Source organism: Hibiscus syriacus, unplaced genomic scaffold (assembly GCF_006381635.1).
Source record: "Hibiscus syriacus cultivar Baekdansim isolate YM2019G1 unplaced genomic scaffold, ASM638163v2 tig00111582_pilon, whole genome shotgun sequence".
Taxonomy (NCBI): Eukaryota; Viridiplantae; Streptophyta; class Magnoliopsida; order Malvales; family Malvaceae; genus Hibiscus; species Hibiscus syriacus.
In genome coordinates, this window is record NW_024063126.1 from 10,455,400 (window position 1) to 10,474,504 (window position 19,105).

Below are 19,105 nucleotides of genomic sequence, written 5' to 3' on the forward strand. Positions count from 1 at the left end.
CCATCCAATATAAGTCAACCCATTACATGTAGGTGACTTCACAAAGTAAAACTCAATGTAAACCACTTGGATTGGAGTTATGATATTATTAAGAGTATTTACTAAGCTCAACTTCTTATTTTAAATTTGATAAATTCATTAAGTCTGTTTCTTTAGAATCATCTAAATCACGTGTTATGAGTTCATTAAGAGTAATAAATTTAACCTATCAATTTAGTGAATTCATCAAGTTTGTTTCATTAATATTACATAAACTCTAGGCTATTAATTCATTAAGAGCTCAAATGCTCAACCTCAAGTGTACGTAGAACACCAATAAATGTCGAAACGACTTTTTTAAAGAGAGTATCGTTTCGAATAATTTTTGATGATCGATTAACGATGAAACGTGGTTTGAGGAGTCGACACCAATATTTGATTAGGGTGTGATTGGGCACCCAAAAAGTATTTGTCATTTAAAAAATCATTTTAATTAAAACAACAAATTTGCGGTCGGTATTACCAAAATTTGAGTTCGTGAGCCGGTTACGTGTGAGGAAGGATTAGCACCCTACAATGCCCTAAATCGGTACCTAGTCGATTAATTAGTTGTCTTTGCAATGAAACTTAAGAATTCTAGTCTAATTTAATTTAAGATCCCCTACAAGTAATATTCTTTGAATTTTATGAAGAAACACAACAAAATTTAATTATTTCCTATCAAGAAGAATCGACCTCTCATACCTTAAAGCATTCGATACTTACTCTAATCGAAATAAAGAGATATTAAAATTTCATTCTAAAGTTCATTGTTAATTCAAAATAACAACACAAAAATAATTCTAAGAGAGAAAACAATGATATCTAATTATTTTCGATCGAGAATAAATGACCTCTTATGCCTTAAAGCAGTCATTTATTACTCCAATTGATATGAAGAGATATCACTATTTCGTCCTAAAATTCAATATTGATTTGAGTGAAAACGATAATATCTAATGATTTATAATCAAGAATAAATGACCTCTCATGCCTTAAAGCATTCATTTATTACTCCAATTGAAATGAAGAGATATCATTATTCCGTCTTAAAAATCAATATTGATTCGAGAGAAAACGATAATATCTAATTATTTCCAATCCAGAATAAATGACCTCTCATACATTAAAACAATTATTTATTACTCCAACTGAAACGAAGAGACATTACTATTTTCAATATCGATTCGAGTGTTACTACTTTGAAAACCCATTGGAAAACACATGCAAAAATAAAGAAAATTATAAGCATACCCCAAGCAAGTACAATTAATTATTTATTTTACCAATATTTAATGAGAATAAGTAGATTCAATTATTTAAATAAATTGAGACGAGACCTTAAATACGATCTAACAGTCTTTTCTAAATGAATTTAATTCAGAGAACATGATCTTTTTCCCAATCCACCAATTTAAAATGGATTCCATTTAATTCGTGTCACTTAACGGGATAAATTTTCATTTTAAAATTATCGAAAGTAATTTTCTTATATGTTAATACAATCACTCTACGACAATATTAAAATGAACGGATATTACCATTAGTCAAATTATTTTGATTCGAGTCAAGAAATGCTTATGAGGGTATCATGCAAAATTAATTAATGGCTAAAATGAAATAAAATGCAAGCAATATGCAAAAATTAAAGTAAAATGAAATGAAATGAAAATAGGACTAAAATATAAACAATCAAATCATCATGTCAAAAATTAAATTAAAACAAAGTGTAAAAGTGACTAAAATGAACATTTTTAATATTAAGTGCTAAAATTACAAAGAATAAAAATAAACAAAAAATGGGACCAAATTAAAATAAAATAAAATATCATGGCCAAATTAAATTAAATAAAAATAGATTTTAGTTCGAAATTTAAGCATACAAATTATAGGGACAATTTCATAATTATTCTTTTTTATGAGCCTAAAACATGCTTTTAAAAAATGGGTGAATTACTAAATCAGTCCAGAAGTATTTAAAAAAAATTAAATCATCACTACATATGACTAAAATGTAAAAACACGCTAAACATGGAGGGATTAAAATGAAAATAACCCTAAAAATATATAACATGCACAAAAATAGGTAAATTACATAATCGGTCCCTACATATGACTAACATTGTAACATCCCAAACTATGGGTTAGTGACCAAATTGTAAAGTTTTAGAATTTGGTGACTAAAGTAGAAGAATGGATTAGTTCAATGATTTATTTGGAAGTATTTCCTAAAAGTTGTTAGTAATTATTAAAGGAACTAAAGGGTAAAATGGTCATTTGATCATTTAAGGAATTAAAAATGTGATAGTGGAGATATATATTTTTACACGTGGGAGTGTAGGAAACCAAAAACAATGTCTCCAGAATTCTCTTATCCTCCTTTCTTCTTTGTGCGTGAAGCTCCAGCTCAAAGGTGAGTTTCTTAATTAGTTGGTTATTTGTTGAATTAAAAGTTGAGTTATGATTCTTAGATGATACTTAAGCTTAAGGAAAGCTTAAGTTATCTTAAGATCAAAAGATAAATGAGTTAGGGAAGATTAAAGATTTGGAGTTCTTGAGTGAATTTCCAGAATGGAGTTGATAAGTTGAACTTGAAACTAAATTTGACTTGTCATCATATTAATTAAGAAGTATTAAGTGTTAGAATTAGATTTGAACATGTGGAAATAGGGTATGATTCTTGAAATTCCTAAAGAGGTGAGATATTAAGTTAAAGATGAGATAAATGAATATTAATGAGTTTAAGTATGATATGTAAGTTAGGATATGAAAGGTTAAATATGAAGGATTTAATCCAAAAAGAATGAATTTTCGGGTTCAAAAAGAGGATTCTGGGAGTGCATCGATGCATATTCATAGTGCACCGATGCATCAAGGTTAAAACCCAGAAATTGTTGAAGGTGTATCGATGCACAGGTAGTGCATCGATGCACTCTTTTAATCTAAAAACATCGAATGCAATTGGTGCATCGATGCATAAGGCATGCATCGATGCATCCCAATAATAAACAAACATAGAATGTATTTTATGTACCGATGCACAGGTAGCGCAAAAATAGAATGTATTTATGTACCGATGCACAGGTAGCGCATCGATGCACCGATAGGGAATGCATCGATAACTGTGCAGTGCATCGATGCATACCTTCATTAAGATGAAATGGGCTTTTCTTTTAGCCTAAGAAGTGACAATTTAGAAGATATCAATTAGTATACTGATATGTATCAATGTATTATTATGATGTAGATATAGAATAAAGCTTGTTCCAGAACAATCTAAGGATTAAGATTGATTCAAAGCAAACAAGGCTAAGGTGAGTGCACATTCTCTAGTATATGAGGTTCAAGGGAAAATAAGACTTGTGATAAGTCTATTTCCAATAGTGAAAAACATGAATTCATAGAAGTATGTATTTGTTATGATTTATATGTGTGCATGAGTATATGTGTTATTGATATGAATATGGTAAGTAAAAGGGATTAATGGTGATGATAAAAATAATAATAAGGATAATGAAATGATAGATATATGTGAATATAGGTATTGATGTGTTTTGTATGTATTGTAAGATGATATGTGTATGTGATAACATGATAAGATGACAATGATTTACATGTCATATGAACACATGAGAAATGTTATGAGCCATATGAAAGAGAAAGTATATGTGATACATGAGGGTGAATCCTATGTTTATATGAATATGAACTCATATGAGAATTGACATGAACTACGTGATTACATGTATATGTGAATGAAACCATGAGCTTATATGAATATATGATATGGTTACATGAATATGAAAAAGGATATAAAAGATAATGCCCATGTTATGTGTCATGAGAGCTAGGGGTATAGTTGGCATGCCAAGAGTCGAGGGTCTATGTGGTCCTTCGGGACATATATGTATTCTTTGGAACATGTGTGAAGTCTGGTGAGACACATACTTGATCCTTGGCATATGGATATGATTCTTAAGGAATGATATGTGGTCCTTCGGGACATATATGTATTCTTTGGAACATGTGTGAAGTCTGGTGAGACACATACTTGATTCTTGGCATATGTATATGATTCTTAAGGAATGATATGTGGTCTTTCAGGACATATATGTATTCTTTGGAACATGTGTGAAGTCTGGTGAGACACATACTTGATCCCTAGTATATGTATATGATTCTTAAGGAATGATATGTGGTCCTTATGGACATTATTATATGGCACTACGGTGCAATTCTACGCGGCACTCCGGTGCAATTATACGTGGCACTTCGGTGCAATTATATGAGCTGTGGTGACAGCATTAGTGCACAACCTCTATGTACTCGCATATCTTTAGTTCTCACATGTGTATCATGGGCTATTAAATAGATAATATTAATAAAGTGATATGATAATATGTTTGTTTCTTTATGGAATTTCATGTGTGATATTGATTGTACAAATGGTAACTTATAAGACCATATGACGAAAGGAATCAATGATAGTGATAAAATAAGAAAGAAATGAAGATGATAATATAGTTGCTTGGGTGTACGTGTTTTATGATAGTATATATATATGGTTTACATGACATGATATGTATATGTGCAATTGGTTATGGTATATGTTATATGATGGACATAAGAGATCATAGGAACATGAGATAAGAGATATGAATGATAATGACATATGTATGCATATATTCGTTACATGTAAAAGTATGTGGTATGAAATGATAGTAGTAATTGTTTAGGTATGATTATTAGTTACCATTTACCTTATATGTTTATATGCCTCACTAAGTCTTTGACTTAGCGTGTAAGTGATTTACACGTAGGTTTCGAGAAGAGTAAAGAGCAATGTGGAGCAAGACAGGTCAGTTCTCCTTACTAAAGGTCAGATCAGAAGAGGTGAATAATATGTATTTTAGTATATAAAGTTCTAGTTGGCAGTTTTCAAAAGAATATATTGTTTAAGCTATGAACAGTTTATAAATGTTTCGAATAGTTATATGTAAATAAATAAGTGAAATATACACGCTCTGATTGGTTTTGTAATGAAAATGTCTTTTATGTAAATTAGTCATTTATATGTTATAAAAGTTTTAATTACTCACTTTTTATACAATTACATGTTTTAAAAGGTCAATGTGACACCTCGGATTCATATCTGGGTCGGATACGGGTTGGGGTGTTACATTTAATGGTATCAGAGCTACGGTTTAGCCAATTCTAGGCATCAATCGAAGTAAAAAGTGTTTTAAAAAGTATACATGCCAGCATAAAGTGAATAATTTCTGATCTGATAGTGTAAGGAGTGTATTGTATTGCTAATAGAATTAAAATGTTATGTTATATTAGATGTATGATCATGAGAGCTTCCAAAGTGAAGCACAAGGTAATATACTGAAGGTAATAGCATTCACCTGCCCTGGCCAGGCAGGGAGAAGAGCGAAAAATCTCAGGAAGTGCCTGTATAAACTTAGGGAATGTCTTCATCATGTTGAAGAATATTCTGATGAATTTTCAATTTATATTTTTTTTAACTCATAGAATGAATGTATCGAATTAGTTGAAAAGTTAAGAGCACCCAAATTCAAGGATGGATTTGAGGAAGGTTTTGTTGTTACAGACCTATGGTTAGATGATATGATAGAAGGTTTTTATTTCTTCAAAGAGGAGAAATTAAATTGAGTAGTTTCATTACTACTTTGACAAGTTAGAGTATGACGGATAAATGAAGCTCGAATATATGAGCTTGAAGCAAGGGAATTACCCATGCATGTGTATGAAAGTAAGTTTGATAAGTTAAGCAGATTTATTGTTGAATTGATTCTGATTAAGAAGGATAAAAAGGATACATGCGATTGATTGTTTAAGACTTGTGCCTTAAATTAAAAGAGTTTTACTGGTTTTGAAATTGTTCTCATTTCAAGAAATGGTTGATCGTGTTAAAACTCTAGAGAGAGCTAAGAATAAAAGGATTGGAAAAAAAAAATCTCAGATGATTAAGAGAATTAGTGCTTCATAGAATTTTAGCACCATCAAAGAAAGGTAGAGATTCTGGTTCAACTTTAAACCAAACATGAATTAGTTGTATTCTCCGTCAGAGAATCAAATCAGATGAGAGTTCGAAAGACTCCAACAGTAGGTTTGATCTTGAAAGATTAAACAAAGAGTTAATTGAGGATAAGTCAGGGTTAAAGACAACCCTTGTGAATTGGGTTAAAAGCTCTTTTAGAAGTTATGTAAATCGAAGCAGAAAAAGTATTTTAAATGGATTAGATGAGTATTGAAATCTGATGATTTTTTTTGAAACAAGTGGAGAGAACATAAGTATAAGAATGGTAAAGAATAAGGTTTTGTGCAAGTAAAGTTGACTATCAAAGTAATGAAAATGTGATAAGGAGTGATAGTTAAGGATAAATATATGTGATATAAAAGAGCATGGGAGTATGAAGAACATGATATAGTTTAGTTATGTATAAGATAATGCGGATTATAAAAGGATAAATGGATAAAGACCAAGGAATGGATTAAGTGTTTTGCTAGAAATTAAATAATGTGAAGGATAAGAAGTATTTTAAATGTATCAAGTGAGGTAGATACTGTTTTTGTATTTAAGATAGAAAGAGTTAGCGTGGGCTAACAAGATTATGGGACGGAATGTATTGAAATTACAAGATTTCAAGATATGGTAGTATGATAACCAAATATGAAGTGAATCTGGATACAGTTGTATACTGTGATTATAGTAAAGTGATAGAGTGAAGGAAGTGAGGATTCAAATGTTTGAGTAAAACTAAGGATTGATAAGAAGAGTTTAAGTATGGGTACATCAATGATCAGTTTATAAATAAAGGAAGTTAGAATGTTAAGCTTGAATAATGGAAGTGACATGGTGTATGAGATTGAATGTTTATTTGATTAGTTGAGTAAACTATTGTTGAAATAATTCCGACTCAAAGAATGTATATGAATGGTTCGATGAAGGTTTATGTTTTAGATTGGAAGAATCGATGTTGACTAACAGAGTTATAAGATAGTAGTGTATTAAGTTAAAGGATTAGAAGATGATTTCAGGGGTAAACTAATTATGTATGGTGGATTGAGATATTATGTATTTTAATCATTGAAATGAAGGTAATAAAGGACAAGGCATAATACTGTATATGAATGAGAGTATGGGTTCAATAAGTAAATTACACTGGGTTGATTTTAACTGAAATGATGTTTATGATTAATTTGATCAGGGCTTACGCCCTAGATTGAAAAGTTGTTATTAATTAGTTGTAATGGCATGTATGTTAGAATTATCAGATTTGAAGGAAACATAAAGTAAGTTAATCAAATGAGATACGAATCTGGATGTGGTTGTGTATTTTGATCATATAGATATGATATAGGCGAGGAGATAAATATTTATGTGTTTTAAAGAAAATTTTGAAGGAAGAAAATACAAGCAAGATACGATAAGAATGAGGTTCTGTATAAGTGAAGTTGATTAGTAAAGTTATAAAGATATACTAAAGATTGGTAATCAGAGATAAGTTTAAGTGATAGGAATAGAGTATGTGAACATGAAAGAAAGATATGATTGGTGTATAAGAAGATTTTGATTTATGAAGAAAATGAAAGGATGAAGTTTAAAGAATTAGATGTTGATAAAGGTTATGTTGAGATATAGGTTATAAGTTTAACCAGAAGTAAGAAAGGTATGTCAGGTAATATGAGAAATTGTTTAGTTATGCAAAGTGTATGTTTAATCAGTTATGATGAAGATTTAAGGTTATGTTTCTTGGTCAAGTAGATGTAGTCAGAGAAATGAAAAAAGATTTATATGTATTAAGGAAGTTTTGGAGTCAGTCAAGTAAGGATGAAATAAAAGTTTGGTGATTCTTGAAAGACAATTGAAGATTGACAAGGAATTTGATTGATTTATGAGTTTGAGTAATAATAATTAATGTTATTGTCTATCTGATAAGTGACATGATAGGAGATATAAAGTAAAAAGGAAGTCTAATAATTGAAAAGATAAGAACCAAGTTATTAAAGATGATACAAAAGATTAAATTCAGAAAGCAACATGAGAATGTTAGAAGATATGTTCTTCTTAGGATGTGCAGTGAAAATTCGAGGACGAATTTTTAAAAGGAGGGGAGATTTGTAACATCCCAAACTATGGGTTAGTGACCAAATTGTAAAGTTTTAGAATTTGGTGACTAAAGTAGAAGACTGGATTAGTTCAATGATTTATTTGGAAGTATTTCCTAAAAGTTATTAGTAATTATTAAAGGAACTAAAGGGTAAAATTGTCATTTGATCATTTAAGGAATTAAAAATGGATAGTGGGGATATATATTTTACACGTGGGAGTGTAGGAAACCAAAAGGTGACTAAAGTAGAAGACTGGATTAGTTCAATGATTTATTTGGAAGTATTTCCTAAAAGTTATTAGTAATTATTAAAGGAACTAAAGGGTAAAATTGTCATTTGATCATTTAAGGAATTAAAAATGTGATAGTGGGGATATATATTTTTACACGTGGGAGTGTAGGAAACCAAAAACAATGTCTCCATAATTCTCTTCTCCTCCTTTCTTCTTTGTGTGTGAATCTCCAGCTCAAAGGTGAGTTTCTTAATTAGTTGGTTATTTGTTGAATTAAAAGTTGGGTTATGATTCTTAGGTGATACTTAAGCTTAAGGAAAGCTTAAGTTATCTTAAGATCAAAAGATAAATGAGTTAGGGAAGATTAAAGATTTGAAGTTCTTGAGTGAATTTCCAGAATAGAGTTGATAAGTTGAACTTGAAACTAAATTTGACTTGTCATCAGCTTAATTAAGAAGTATTAAGTGTTAGAATTAGATTTGAAACATGTGGAAAATAGGGTATGATCCTTGAAATTCCTAAAGAGGAGAGGGTATTAAGGTTAAAGATGAGATAAATGAATATTAATTAGTTTAAGTATGTATATGTAAGTTAGGAATATGAAAGGGGTTGAAATATGAAGGATTTAATCCAAAAAGAATGAATTTTCGGGTTCAAAAAGAGGATTCTGGGCAGAGTGCATCGATGCATATTCATAGTGCACCGATGCATCAAGGTTAAAACCCAGAAATTGTTTAAAGGTGTATCGATGCACAGGTAGTGCATCGATGCACTCTTTTAATCTAAAAACATCGAATGCAATTGGTGCATCGATGCATAAGGCATGCATCGATGCATCCCAGTAATAAACAAACATAGAATGTATTTTATGCACCGATGCACAAGTAGTGCATCGATGCACCGATAGGGAATGCATCGATACACTGTGTAGTGCATCGATGCATACCTTCATTAAAAGATGAAATGGGCTTTTCTTTTAGCCTAAGAAGTGACAATTTAGAAGATATCAATTAGTATACTGATATGTATCAATGTATTATTATGATGTAGATATAGAATAAAGCTTGTTCCGGAACAATCTAAGGATTAAGATTGATTCAAAGCAAACAAGGCTAAGGTGAGTGCACATTCTCTAGTATATGAGGTTCAAGGGAAAATAAGACTTGCGATAAGTCTATTTCCAATAGTGAAAAACATGAATTCATAGAAGTATGTATTTGTTATGATTTATATGTGTGCATGAGTATATGTGTTATTGATATGAATATAGTAAGTAAAAGGGATTAATGGTGATGATAAGAATAATAAGGATAATGAAATGATAGGTATACATGAATATAGGTATTGATGTGTTTTGTATGTATTGTAAGATGATATGTTTATGTGATAACATGATAAGATGAAAATGATTTACATGTCATATGAACACATGAGAAATGTTATGAGCCATATGAAAGAGAAAGTATATGTGATACATGAGGGTGAATCCTATGTTTATATGAATATGAACTCATATGAGAATTGACATGAACTACGTGATTACATGTATATGTGAATGAAACCACGAACTTATATGAATATATGATATGGTTACATGAATATGAAAAAGGATATAAAAAATAATGCCCATGTTATGTGTCATGAGAGCTAGGGGTATAGTTAGCATGCCAAGAGTCGAGGGTCTATGTGGTCATTCGGGACATATATGTATTCTTTGGAACATGTGTGAAGTCTGGTGAGACACATACTTGATCCTTGGCATATGTATATGATTCTTAAGGAATGATATGTGGTCCTTCGGGATATATATGTATTCTTTGGAACATGTGTGAAGTCTGGTGAGACACATACTTGATCCCTAGTATATGTATATGATTCTTAAGGAATGATATGTGGTCCTTATGGACATTATTATATGGCACTACGGTGCAATTCTACGCTGCACTCTGGTGTAATTATACGTGGTACTTCGGTGCAATTATATGAGCTGTGGTGACAGCATTAGTGCACAACCTCTATGTACTCGCATATCTTTAGTTCTCACATGTGTATCATGGGCTATTAAATAGATAATATTAATAAAGTGATATGATAATATGTTTGTTTCTTTGTGGAATTTCATGTGTGATATTGATTGTACAAATGGTAACTTATAAGACCATATGATGAAAGGAATCAATGATAGTGATAAAATAAGAAAGAAATGAAGATGATAATATAGTTGTTTGGGTGTACGTGTTTTATGATAGTATATATATATATATGGTTTACATGACATGATATGTATGTGCAATTGGTTATGGTATATGTTATGATATGGACATAAGAGATCACATATTCGTTACATGTAAAAGTATGAGTGGTATGAAATGATAGTAGTAATTGTTTAGGTATGATTATTAGTTACCGTTTACCTTATATGTTTATATGCCTCACTAAGTCTTTGACTTAGCGTGTAAGTGATTTACACGTAGGTTTCGAGAAGAGTAAAGAGCAATGTGGAGCAAGACAGGTCAGTTCACCTTACTAAAGGTCAGATCAGAAAAGAGGTGAATAATATGCATTTTAGTATATAAAGTTCTAGTTGGCATATTTTCAAAAGAATATATTGTTTAAGCTATGAACAGTTTTATAAATGTTTCGAATAGTTATATGTAAATAAATAAGTGAAATATACACGCTCTGATTGGTTTTGTAATAATGAAAATGTCTTTTATGTAAATTAGTCATTTATATGTTATAAAAGTTTTAAATTACTCACTATTTTATACAAGTACATGTTTTAAAAGGTCAATGTGACACCTCAGATTCGTATCCGGGTCGGATACGGTTTGGGGTGTTACAAACATGCTAAAAAATGTTAAAGTTAAGGGGACTAAACATCAATTATCCCAAAAATATATAACATGCATAAGAAATAGGTAAATTGTAAAATTGGTCCCTACATATGATTATTTTGCAAAAACACGTGCAAATTTGGAGGACCTAAGCGTGATTTCCCTGTAAACTTTTCTTATATATATATATATATATATATATAACTTTTAGTTTTTTTTTTCATTTGAAACCGATTTTCTTAAAAAAAATCTGAAAGCTCTCTTCTCTTTCTTATTTTCTCTTCAGTCGACCCATTGTCGGTCGTCTTACCCTGACTATGGTCGTCGTCCGATCACCGTTTCGACCGCCACACATGGCGTTCAAAACTCCTAAACCGACTCAAAAACACTATAAACTCTATGATCTATCTCCCTAAGCCTGAATTCAAGGCTAAAACCTCCTAAAAAGACCCTAAACAACCCTAAAAACCCCGACCTTTCGACTTTCAGGCTTTTCCGACGACCTCCGATGAAGACCATACGACTCAGGTAAATGTGGATCCACTCTTCTCTCTTTGCTTCTATTTTATTTCGTGAATGTATGGTTCTTTTATTTTTTTCTTGATTTCAAAACTAAAAAAAAACAATAAAAATACCTTGAATGCACCTTGAATGCTTTTATGGTTTTTTTGCTTGTATTGCTTTTTCAAAACCGAAAAGGGGAACCCTGTACAATCATTGTTTCAGGTTTTTGTAACCCTTTGTTGTTACAACTTTTTTCGCAAAATAAAATAATATGATTACAATTTTGTGTGTGGATTTGGGGTTGTTGGTTTGATCTTGTTGCTTGCTGACTTGGTCTTGATGTCGCCGGGGACTTGGTGCGTGGTTGGTGACAGTGACGGTAGTTGATGATTGGTGGAGATGAGCGGCGATAGAATACCCTTCATCAGGGCCGTTAGATCTCTCCCAAATCCAACGGCAGGGATCATACGGTGCTAGCTGCTAAGGGGTTAGGGTTTGAAAACCCTAATTTTTAGGTACTGGGTCGATCCTGTTGGGCTCTGGGTTTTGGGTGACTTGGGCTCGAGTCTTGGGTGTAATATGTTATGTTAGGCTCTGGGTTTGGGCCGGATAACCCTTTGTAATTGGGTCTCAAATTGGGTTTTTTAATTGGCCTGCATAAATTAATAATAATAATAATAATAATAATAATAGGACGAAAACAAGTGTCGACAATAAAGATAGGGGAAATACATAATATGAGTCCTTCTATGATTTCCTTTGACCACATTAAACTTATATGACAAGGTTTAGAGTTTACACCATGAATTTATTAATCAATGAGCTTTAGATTCATCACCTCGACGTATCTAAAATTGTTTTCCTACATAACCCTTGTGTTACCTTGTGTTAAGGGATCAGTTAGGTTCCTTTCAAATTTATATACTCGGTAACTAGTACTCCTTCTTTATGAGATGTTTTACAGATTCGTGTCTTATTCGTATATGTCTCTTCTTACTATTATAAGTACAATTTTTAGCAATACAAATTGTGATTGGTATGTCACAGTGTAGGTTTTCCCATAAAAAAATCTCTATAAGTAAATTTATAAGTTATCTGATTAAATCGATAACGATGAGCTCTAATTGCATAATAAAACGAGCAATACGTGTTATTTTGTGAACTTCCAAGAAATGAATGCTCCAATTAAACTAAAAACATATCCATTAATGTAACTTACTCGTTTTCAGTTATTCAATATATATCACAGTATCCTTTTAAGACTATAGGGTATTCAACGAATTTAAGTTCTATTTCGTTGTACCTTTTAGGTATCTAAATAAGCACTTAAGAGCATTCAAATATTAGGCTTACGTCCTCCAATGCTCAGGCTGATAGGCCATACGTTTCCCTTGGATTTCTAGTTCGTAAAATCATTTGCTTTAGGTGATGAAATCTTGAATTTTCTATAAATATAATCATTAATTGCATGTAACTTTGATTATCTAATCATGAGTCCATTTGACATATTTATGTACAGAGGGAATGTTGATAGAAACGTTATCACACAGCTTGAAGAAGAAACAGATTGTTCTGAACAACATAAAGGTTCGTGTGGTTCCGTACGAGAAACAACACATGATGCAAAAGCACTCATGGGGTTATCGCTATCTCCGAAATGGCCAAGAAAGAAGGATTATTATTACAGTAATCTTAACCAGCCAAAATTTATCTGTTAAGATTATCGGAACGATTAACAGCAAACGAATATGATCGAACAAGAATATAAAACAACTAAATTTACATAGAAAACTCAAAAAAAAATGATAAAGGAGAAGAAACTAGAAAAATACAAAATCTGTTACATCAAAACCTTAATCCCTACTTTTTATTTATGGGGTCATAACTTCGTGGGCTGGTCAAGAAAGAAATTGAGTCATTACTCTAATGTAATCGTTACTGCGTACAACTTCATCTGAGATAAAAGTAGAGAGACTCTAATCCGTTCATTTAGGTTCAAACAACCTTGTTTACATTAGTACCATTCACCTTCATTCGATTAGATAAACAACAAAAATAAAAGTTGCAAGCACGTTAATACTCAATAAAACAATCTTTTTTAATTTTAAATAGACTTAAACCGTTGAATGAGTAAAAATAAACGATTGAGGTTAACGGTACAAAATGATTTACTTTTATAAAAGTTTTAAAAGTTGGAGACTTAAATGGTACTCTGAGAATGGATAAAGAAGAGTAATTACCTGCATTCGATGATGTGCTTGTCAAGGTGGATACGTTGCAATGGAGCAAAGGAGATCCCACCTTCGTTTAGAAGGAAGTATTTACCGACCGATGAAAGGCCATATGACCTTTGCATCTGCCCATCTTCGCCGGTGATTTGTTCGCATGTTAAGATGGAGTGAGTGGTTAAAAGCCTGAGGATTCGATCAACAATGGAAGGGGCGTCTGGGTTACTTGTCGGAAGCTGAGACACGATCTCAGCAGCCGACAACATACGAGAAGGAGTGTCGGCTTTGGATATGATATCTAACAAGCCGAGATCGACAGCTACTTTCAAACCGAAAGGAAGTGATGAAATGGAAGCCAAATGCATGGCTTGCAAGATGTCAGCTTCTTCATGTTCATTTGATGAAATGTTTGACAGTGAACCCATGGCGTTTTTTTGAATATCTTAGAGAAGATAACGTTAATTACCAAGTATTCAAAACAACTTGATCTCTCACACTTATTTTCCAACACCGAATCCCCCCATTTTATAGGTAAAAACAGTCAACAATGGGGTTCGAATATCTCAAGATTCATATTTCGGCTCTGCTTCCTTTTTTGAACTAATATATTTATTTATTTGCAATAGTTGAATCTAAAGCCACCGACTCATATATGTATTAGTTGAATAATATTCTCTTACAAATGACCATCCAACTCAGTTGGTAGAGTATAAGGTTTTTAATCTTAAGGTTGTGGGATCGAGTCTCATGAAGGGCATTTCATAATATGGTCCCTGGCGTAAATGTTGGGGGGATTATATTACAAGTTTTAAAAGTTAGAGACCTAAATAAAAACTTTAGAAAAGTTCAGTAACCATTACTATACTTTACCCAAATTTTTATAAATGATTAAATATTTTTTTAATAAAAATAATTATCAGTTTAAACCAAACTGGCTAAATTTTATCATATTAAAATAGAGTACTTAACTTGTTAATTGTTATAAAATAAAGGGGCGAAATTCCTAATTATATCATAATATTTATATGAGCAATGAAATTAGTTTAAAAAAAAGGAACCAAAGTTTTTGTAAAACTCAGAGTTTCCATTTGCTGTGCAAAAGTCTCTGTATCTCTGGCTCCGTCGCATATCTTCTTCTCTTCTCAGGCAAATTTACTCGCTACTGTTTCTCTTCTTTTCAACAACGGTTCTCAAATCCTTTTCTTCTTTGTGGGGTCTTGGCTTTCAGGTATTGCATCTTCTTTTTGTTCATTTAAAGCCTCTATTTTTTTTCTTTGCTTGTCCATATTTTAACCGATGATTTTTGGTAATTCCTTTAGAATTTGGATTTAATTTTGATTCTATCGAATACCCTTTCGTTCTCTGTGCTGAATTAGTGGTGGGTTTCATCTGAAAGTGAAGCACCGTTGGTTATATTCGTTTCTTGATAGTAAGTTTCTTCTTAGCGATATGGGTGAAACTTTTATGCATTTCTTGGTTTTCAATTCTTTCTGGGTTTGGGAGTAACGAGTTGTTGTAGTGAATTAGAAGTGTGATTATCTATGACGGTGAAATTCAATCGATTCAGATTTCAGGGCAATGAAATGTATTGCGGTGCCACGTTTTGTTTGTAAATGTGCTTGATTCTTGTGCATGTTTTTTGAGATGTATTCCCATTATGTCATTAACTCAGGGTTTTGTAGATAATATGTTAAATATTGGAAGAGGTTGTTCCTTTCTTCTTTGAAATTGCATATGCTTTATATCAATTTTGATTCTCCAGCAGTGTAAAGATGATATCCTAGATCTTTATGTTTTTTATACTTGAACAGTGTAAAGATATATCCTGGGTTTATACGGTGGGTTTATATTGGATCAGAATTCATGAAATGCATAAGTTAATAGACTTATTTTTTTGGAGTTCAGTGCATTGTCATTTGTCGGTAAATCTGTGCGAGCTACTAGAGAAAGGATTGTTTGTTTGTCATTACGGTCTCAGGCTCTCAGCTAGGATAACTCATTTGTATTTTTGTGCGGATAAATATTAACACCGATGAATTTTACTAGTGTTTTAGAAGGCTGGACATTTGAGTTAAGTTCTCAATCAAAACCAATTGCTTGGAAAAGTTTTAATTCTCAACTGTAAGAATGTGGATAAAACTGGAATTTTGAAGTTTATTGACTTGAGATTGTAGCTTGGAACTTAACGTTTATATGATGTGATAAAAGTAAGTACCCGATATTGAATGTCTGAAGGTACTATCCATGTGCATCCTACTTGCTGAGAAGTTTGGAAGCAAGAAGTGTTAAATCAAAATTTATGTCTGAGAACATTCATTGCCAATACTTAAAGTCTTCCAAAACTTTGTCTCCTTCATTCAACCCCACTTATTTTGTTTGCTTCCTTTATAAGCATTCTAGGCTTCTTCTACCTTTCCATCTTCCCATCCCTTTCATTAAGAAAATATCTTCTGATTCTAGGAGAAAATCAATGTTATAGAAAGCAAGAAATTTTATTGTGAAAGCATCACGCTTGAAGGCACTAACAAACAAAAGGTTTTATGCAAAAAAAAAATAAATCTAATTTCTTCCATAGTAATTTCAATATCCTTTCAGTGTCTTATGGAGCATTTTTTCTTGATTGTAGGAAAATTTTTAAAATTGATGTATAGCTTTGTTTAACCTTCATGTAATGCATGGTTGCCTTTTTTTTCTCTTTTTGTTGGTATTGGTGACATTGACTGACCATTTGATTTTCAATGATTGTGATGCTAATTCCCCTTTGTCAGTGATTCAACTGCACTTTGGTAAATGTATTACTTCTGAAGTCCAAAAATATTGTCTTGGTTCTTACACAAGTTCTAAATTTTCTCTTTCAGATTGCATATTCCACTGCTGTAGTTGACATAGCAAAACTTTGTCAGTGAAAAACAGTTGGATTTAATTTAATCTTCGTTAGTATGTCTGGATTAATTGAAGGCCTTCCGGATGCTGTTGCCCTTAGGTGCATAGCACGTGTTCCCTTCTACCTATATCCTAAGTTGGAGGTTGTTTCTCATTCATGGAGAGCTGCAATTCGTAGCTCTGAGCTGTTTAAAGCTCGACAAGAGGTTGGCTCGGCAGAGGAACTTCTTTGTGTGTGTGCATATGATCCGGAGAATTTATGGCAGATGTATGATCCCATCCACGACCTTTGGATTACTCTTCCTGTACTTCCCACGAAGGTCAGGCACCTTGCCCACTTTGGTGTGGTCTCAACCGGTGGAAAGCTGTTTGTGCTTGGTGGTGGGAGTGACGATGTTGACCCATTGACTGGCGACCAAGATGGGAGTTTTGCAACCAATGAAGTCTGGTCATATGACCCTATAATGCGTCGGTGGGCTCAATGTGCATCCATGATTGTACCTCGTGCCATGTTTGCATGTTGTGTTTTGAAGGGAAAGATCGTTGTTGCGGGCGGTTTCACCAGCTGCAGAAAATCTATATCTCAAGCAGAAATGTATGATCCTGAGAAAGACATCTGGACTCCAATACCTGATCTCCACCGCACTCACAATTCAGCATGCTCTGGATTCGTTATCGGAGGAAAGGTGCATGTCCTGCACAAGGGGTTGTCGACGGTGCAAGTCCTGGACCACATAGGTTCCGGGTGGACAGTAGAAGATTACGGCTGGCTCCAGGGTCCAATGGCAGTAGTTCAAGGAACCCTGTATGTGATGAGCCATGGATTCATCGTCAAGCAAGAAAAAGAAGCTAGCAAGGTAGTGGTTTCTGCTTCCGAGTTTCGTAGGAGGATCGGGTTTGCAATGACAGGACTAAGAGATGAAATATACGTGATCGGAGGGGTAATCGGCCCTGATCGATTTAATTGGGATATCAAACCAATGTCCGATGTCGACATCTTGACCGTTGGAGGCGAGAGACCTACATGGCATCAGGCAGCTCCGATGACAAAGTGCCAAGGAACAATTTTTGGTTGCACGCAGCTGAGAATGTAGGGTGTTTTTAGTAGTAGTTGGTTTTATTGTGAACTCATTGTTGAGGCATTGCAATTCCTCCTATTGGAGACGAGAAATGATCCTTCTTTCCTTATATCACCGTATTTCGTTTTGTAAGCCCCAATCAACCCTTCAATTCCTCATCAATCTTAAGTCTCTCCATTTTCAGCTTCAAGTTTCGAGCTATGCGAATCTTAGGTTACTTGATACAGAGATTTTGTAGCTTAACAGACGCAAAAGAGTTTCATTTGCAGATTTTAAAACATGGGTCTAATTCAGATTTGCAACTTTTCAACACCCTTATCAATGTTTATGTAAGAGCTGGTGAGTTGATGTCTACACGAAAATTGTTCGACAAAATGCATGAGAGGAATCCATTGCTCCATGGTGAACTTATCTAACAATGAAACTTAAAGTGAAGTAAATTTGTAAAGTGGTCCTTTGTTGCTCTATTCTCTGTTGCGTATAGTATCAACAAGAAGTAAAAATAAGGCACGAAAGCAAAGGTTTTAGAAAATTGGGGTTTGGATTGGAGTGGAAAGGGAAGTAGCCATGGCTGCGCCTGTCAAAGAAAATAGATAAGGGTAAAAAGATTAGGTTTCCATGGTGACGCGAACCCTACAAACAGAGTTTTCTTGTAGGAATAACCAACCATGCATTTTTGTAAATTTCTGTAAAATAATTGAAAGAAAACGTGAAGGATAACGTTTCTTTCACATAGGGTGAGACTTTTAACAGTTGAGATAAGGTAACTGGCTTCGCTAAAACAAGGAATCTTAGTTTATGAAACTTGGCTTATAATCAATCCATACTCCTCTAAAGGGACCTTCTGGGTTTTTTTGAAAGAGATGGTGTCGACAGTCATTTTCGTCTGGTCTTACTTATTATTATTATTATTATATAATTATATAGTATACCACTATTATTATATATTATTATTATTATTATTATTAAATAATATTACAAAGCCCAATTTAGGGCCTAATATTACAAATAAAGACCCGAAGGCCCAAATTACAAACAAATTCAAGCCCAGATTGATTCATGCCCAATAGCCCAATCTAGGCCCAATTCCAGTAAGCCTGTGCGAGAAACCCATCAGCAGCTAGGGTTTCCAACAGTCGTTCCAGCGCCGCCAGCTCATCTCCACCGTTCGATCAAAGGCAGATC

General features: G+C 33.0%; 1 protein-coding gene and 1 pseudogene across 2 annotated transcripts; one reads left to right on the plus strand and one right to left on the minus strand.

Moving 5' to 3' along the window:
* Positions 1–14,383, minus strand: part of LOC120165431 — a 30,981-nt pseudogene extending 16,598 nt beyond the window's left edge.
* A 626-nt stretch (positions 14,384–15,009) lies between these two features.
* On the plus strand, positions 15,010–18,054 carry LOC120165302 (F-box/kelch-repeat protein SKIP30-like). Of its 2 annotated transcripts, none has more exons than XM_039174853.1 (2): positions 15,010–15,186; positions 16,817–18,054. In XM_039174853.1, exon 2 carries the CDS (start codon positions 16,898–16,900, stop codon positions 17,933–17,935), a length of 1,038 nt encoding a protein of 345 aa, XP_039030784.1. In that variant the 5' UTR covers positions 15,010–15,186; positions 16,817–16,897; the 3' UTR covers positions 17,936–18,054. The 2 variants fall into 2 exon arrangements, with proteins under 2 accessions (XP_039030784.1, XP_039030785.1); XM_039174854.1 differs by lacking the exon at positions 15,010–15,186 and adding an exon at positions 16,520–16,532.
* The last annotated feature ends 1,051 nt before the right edge of the window (positions 18,055–19,105 follow it).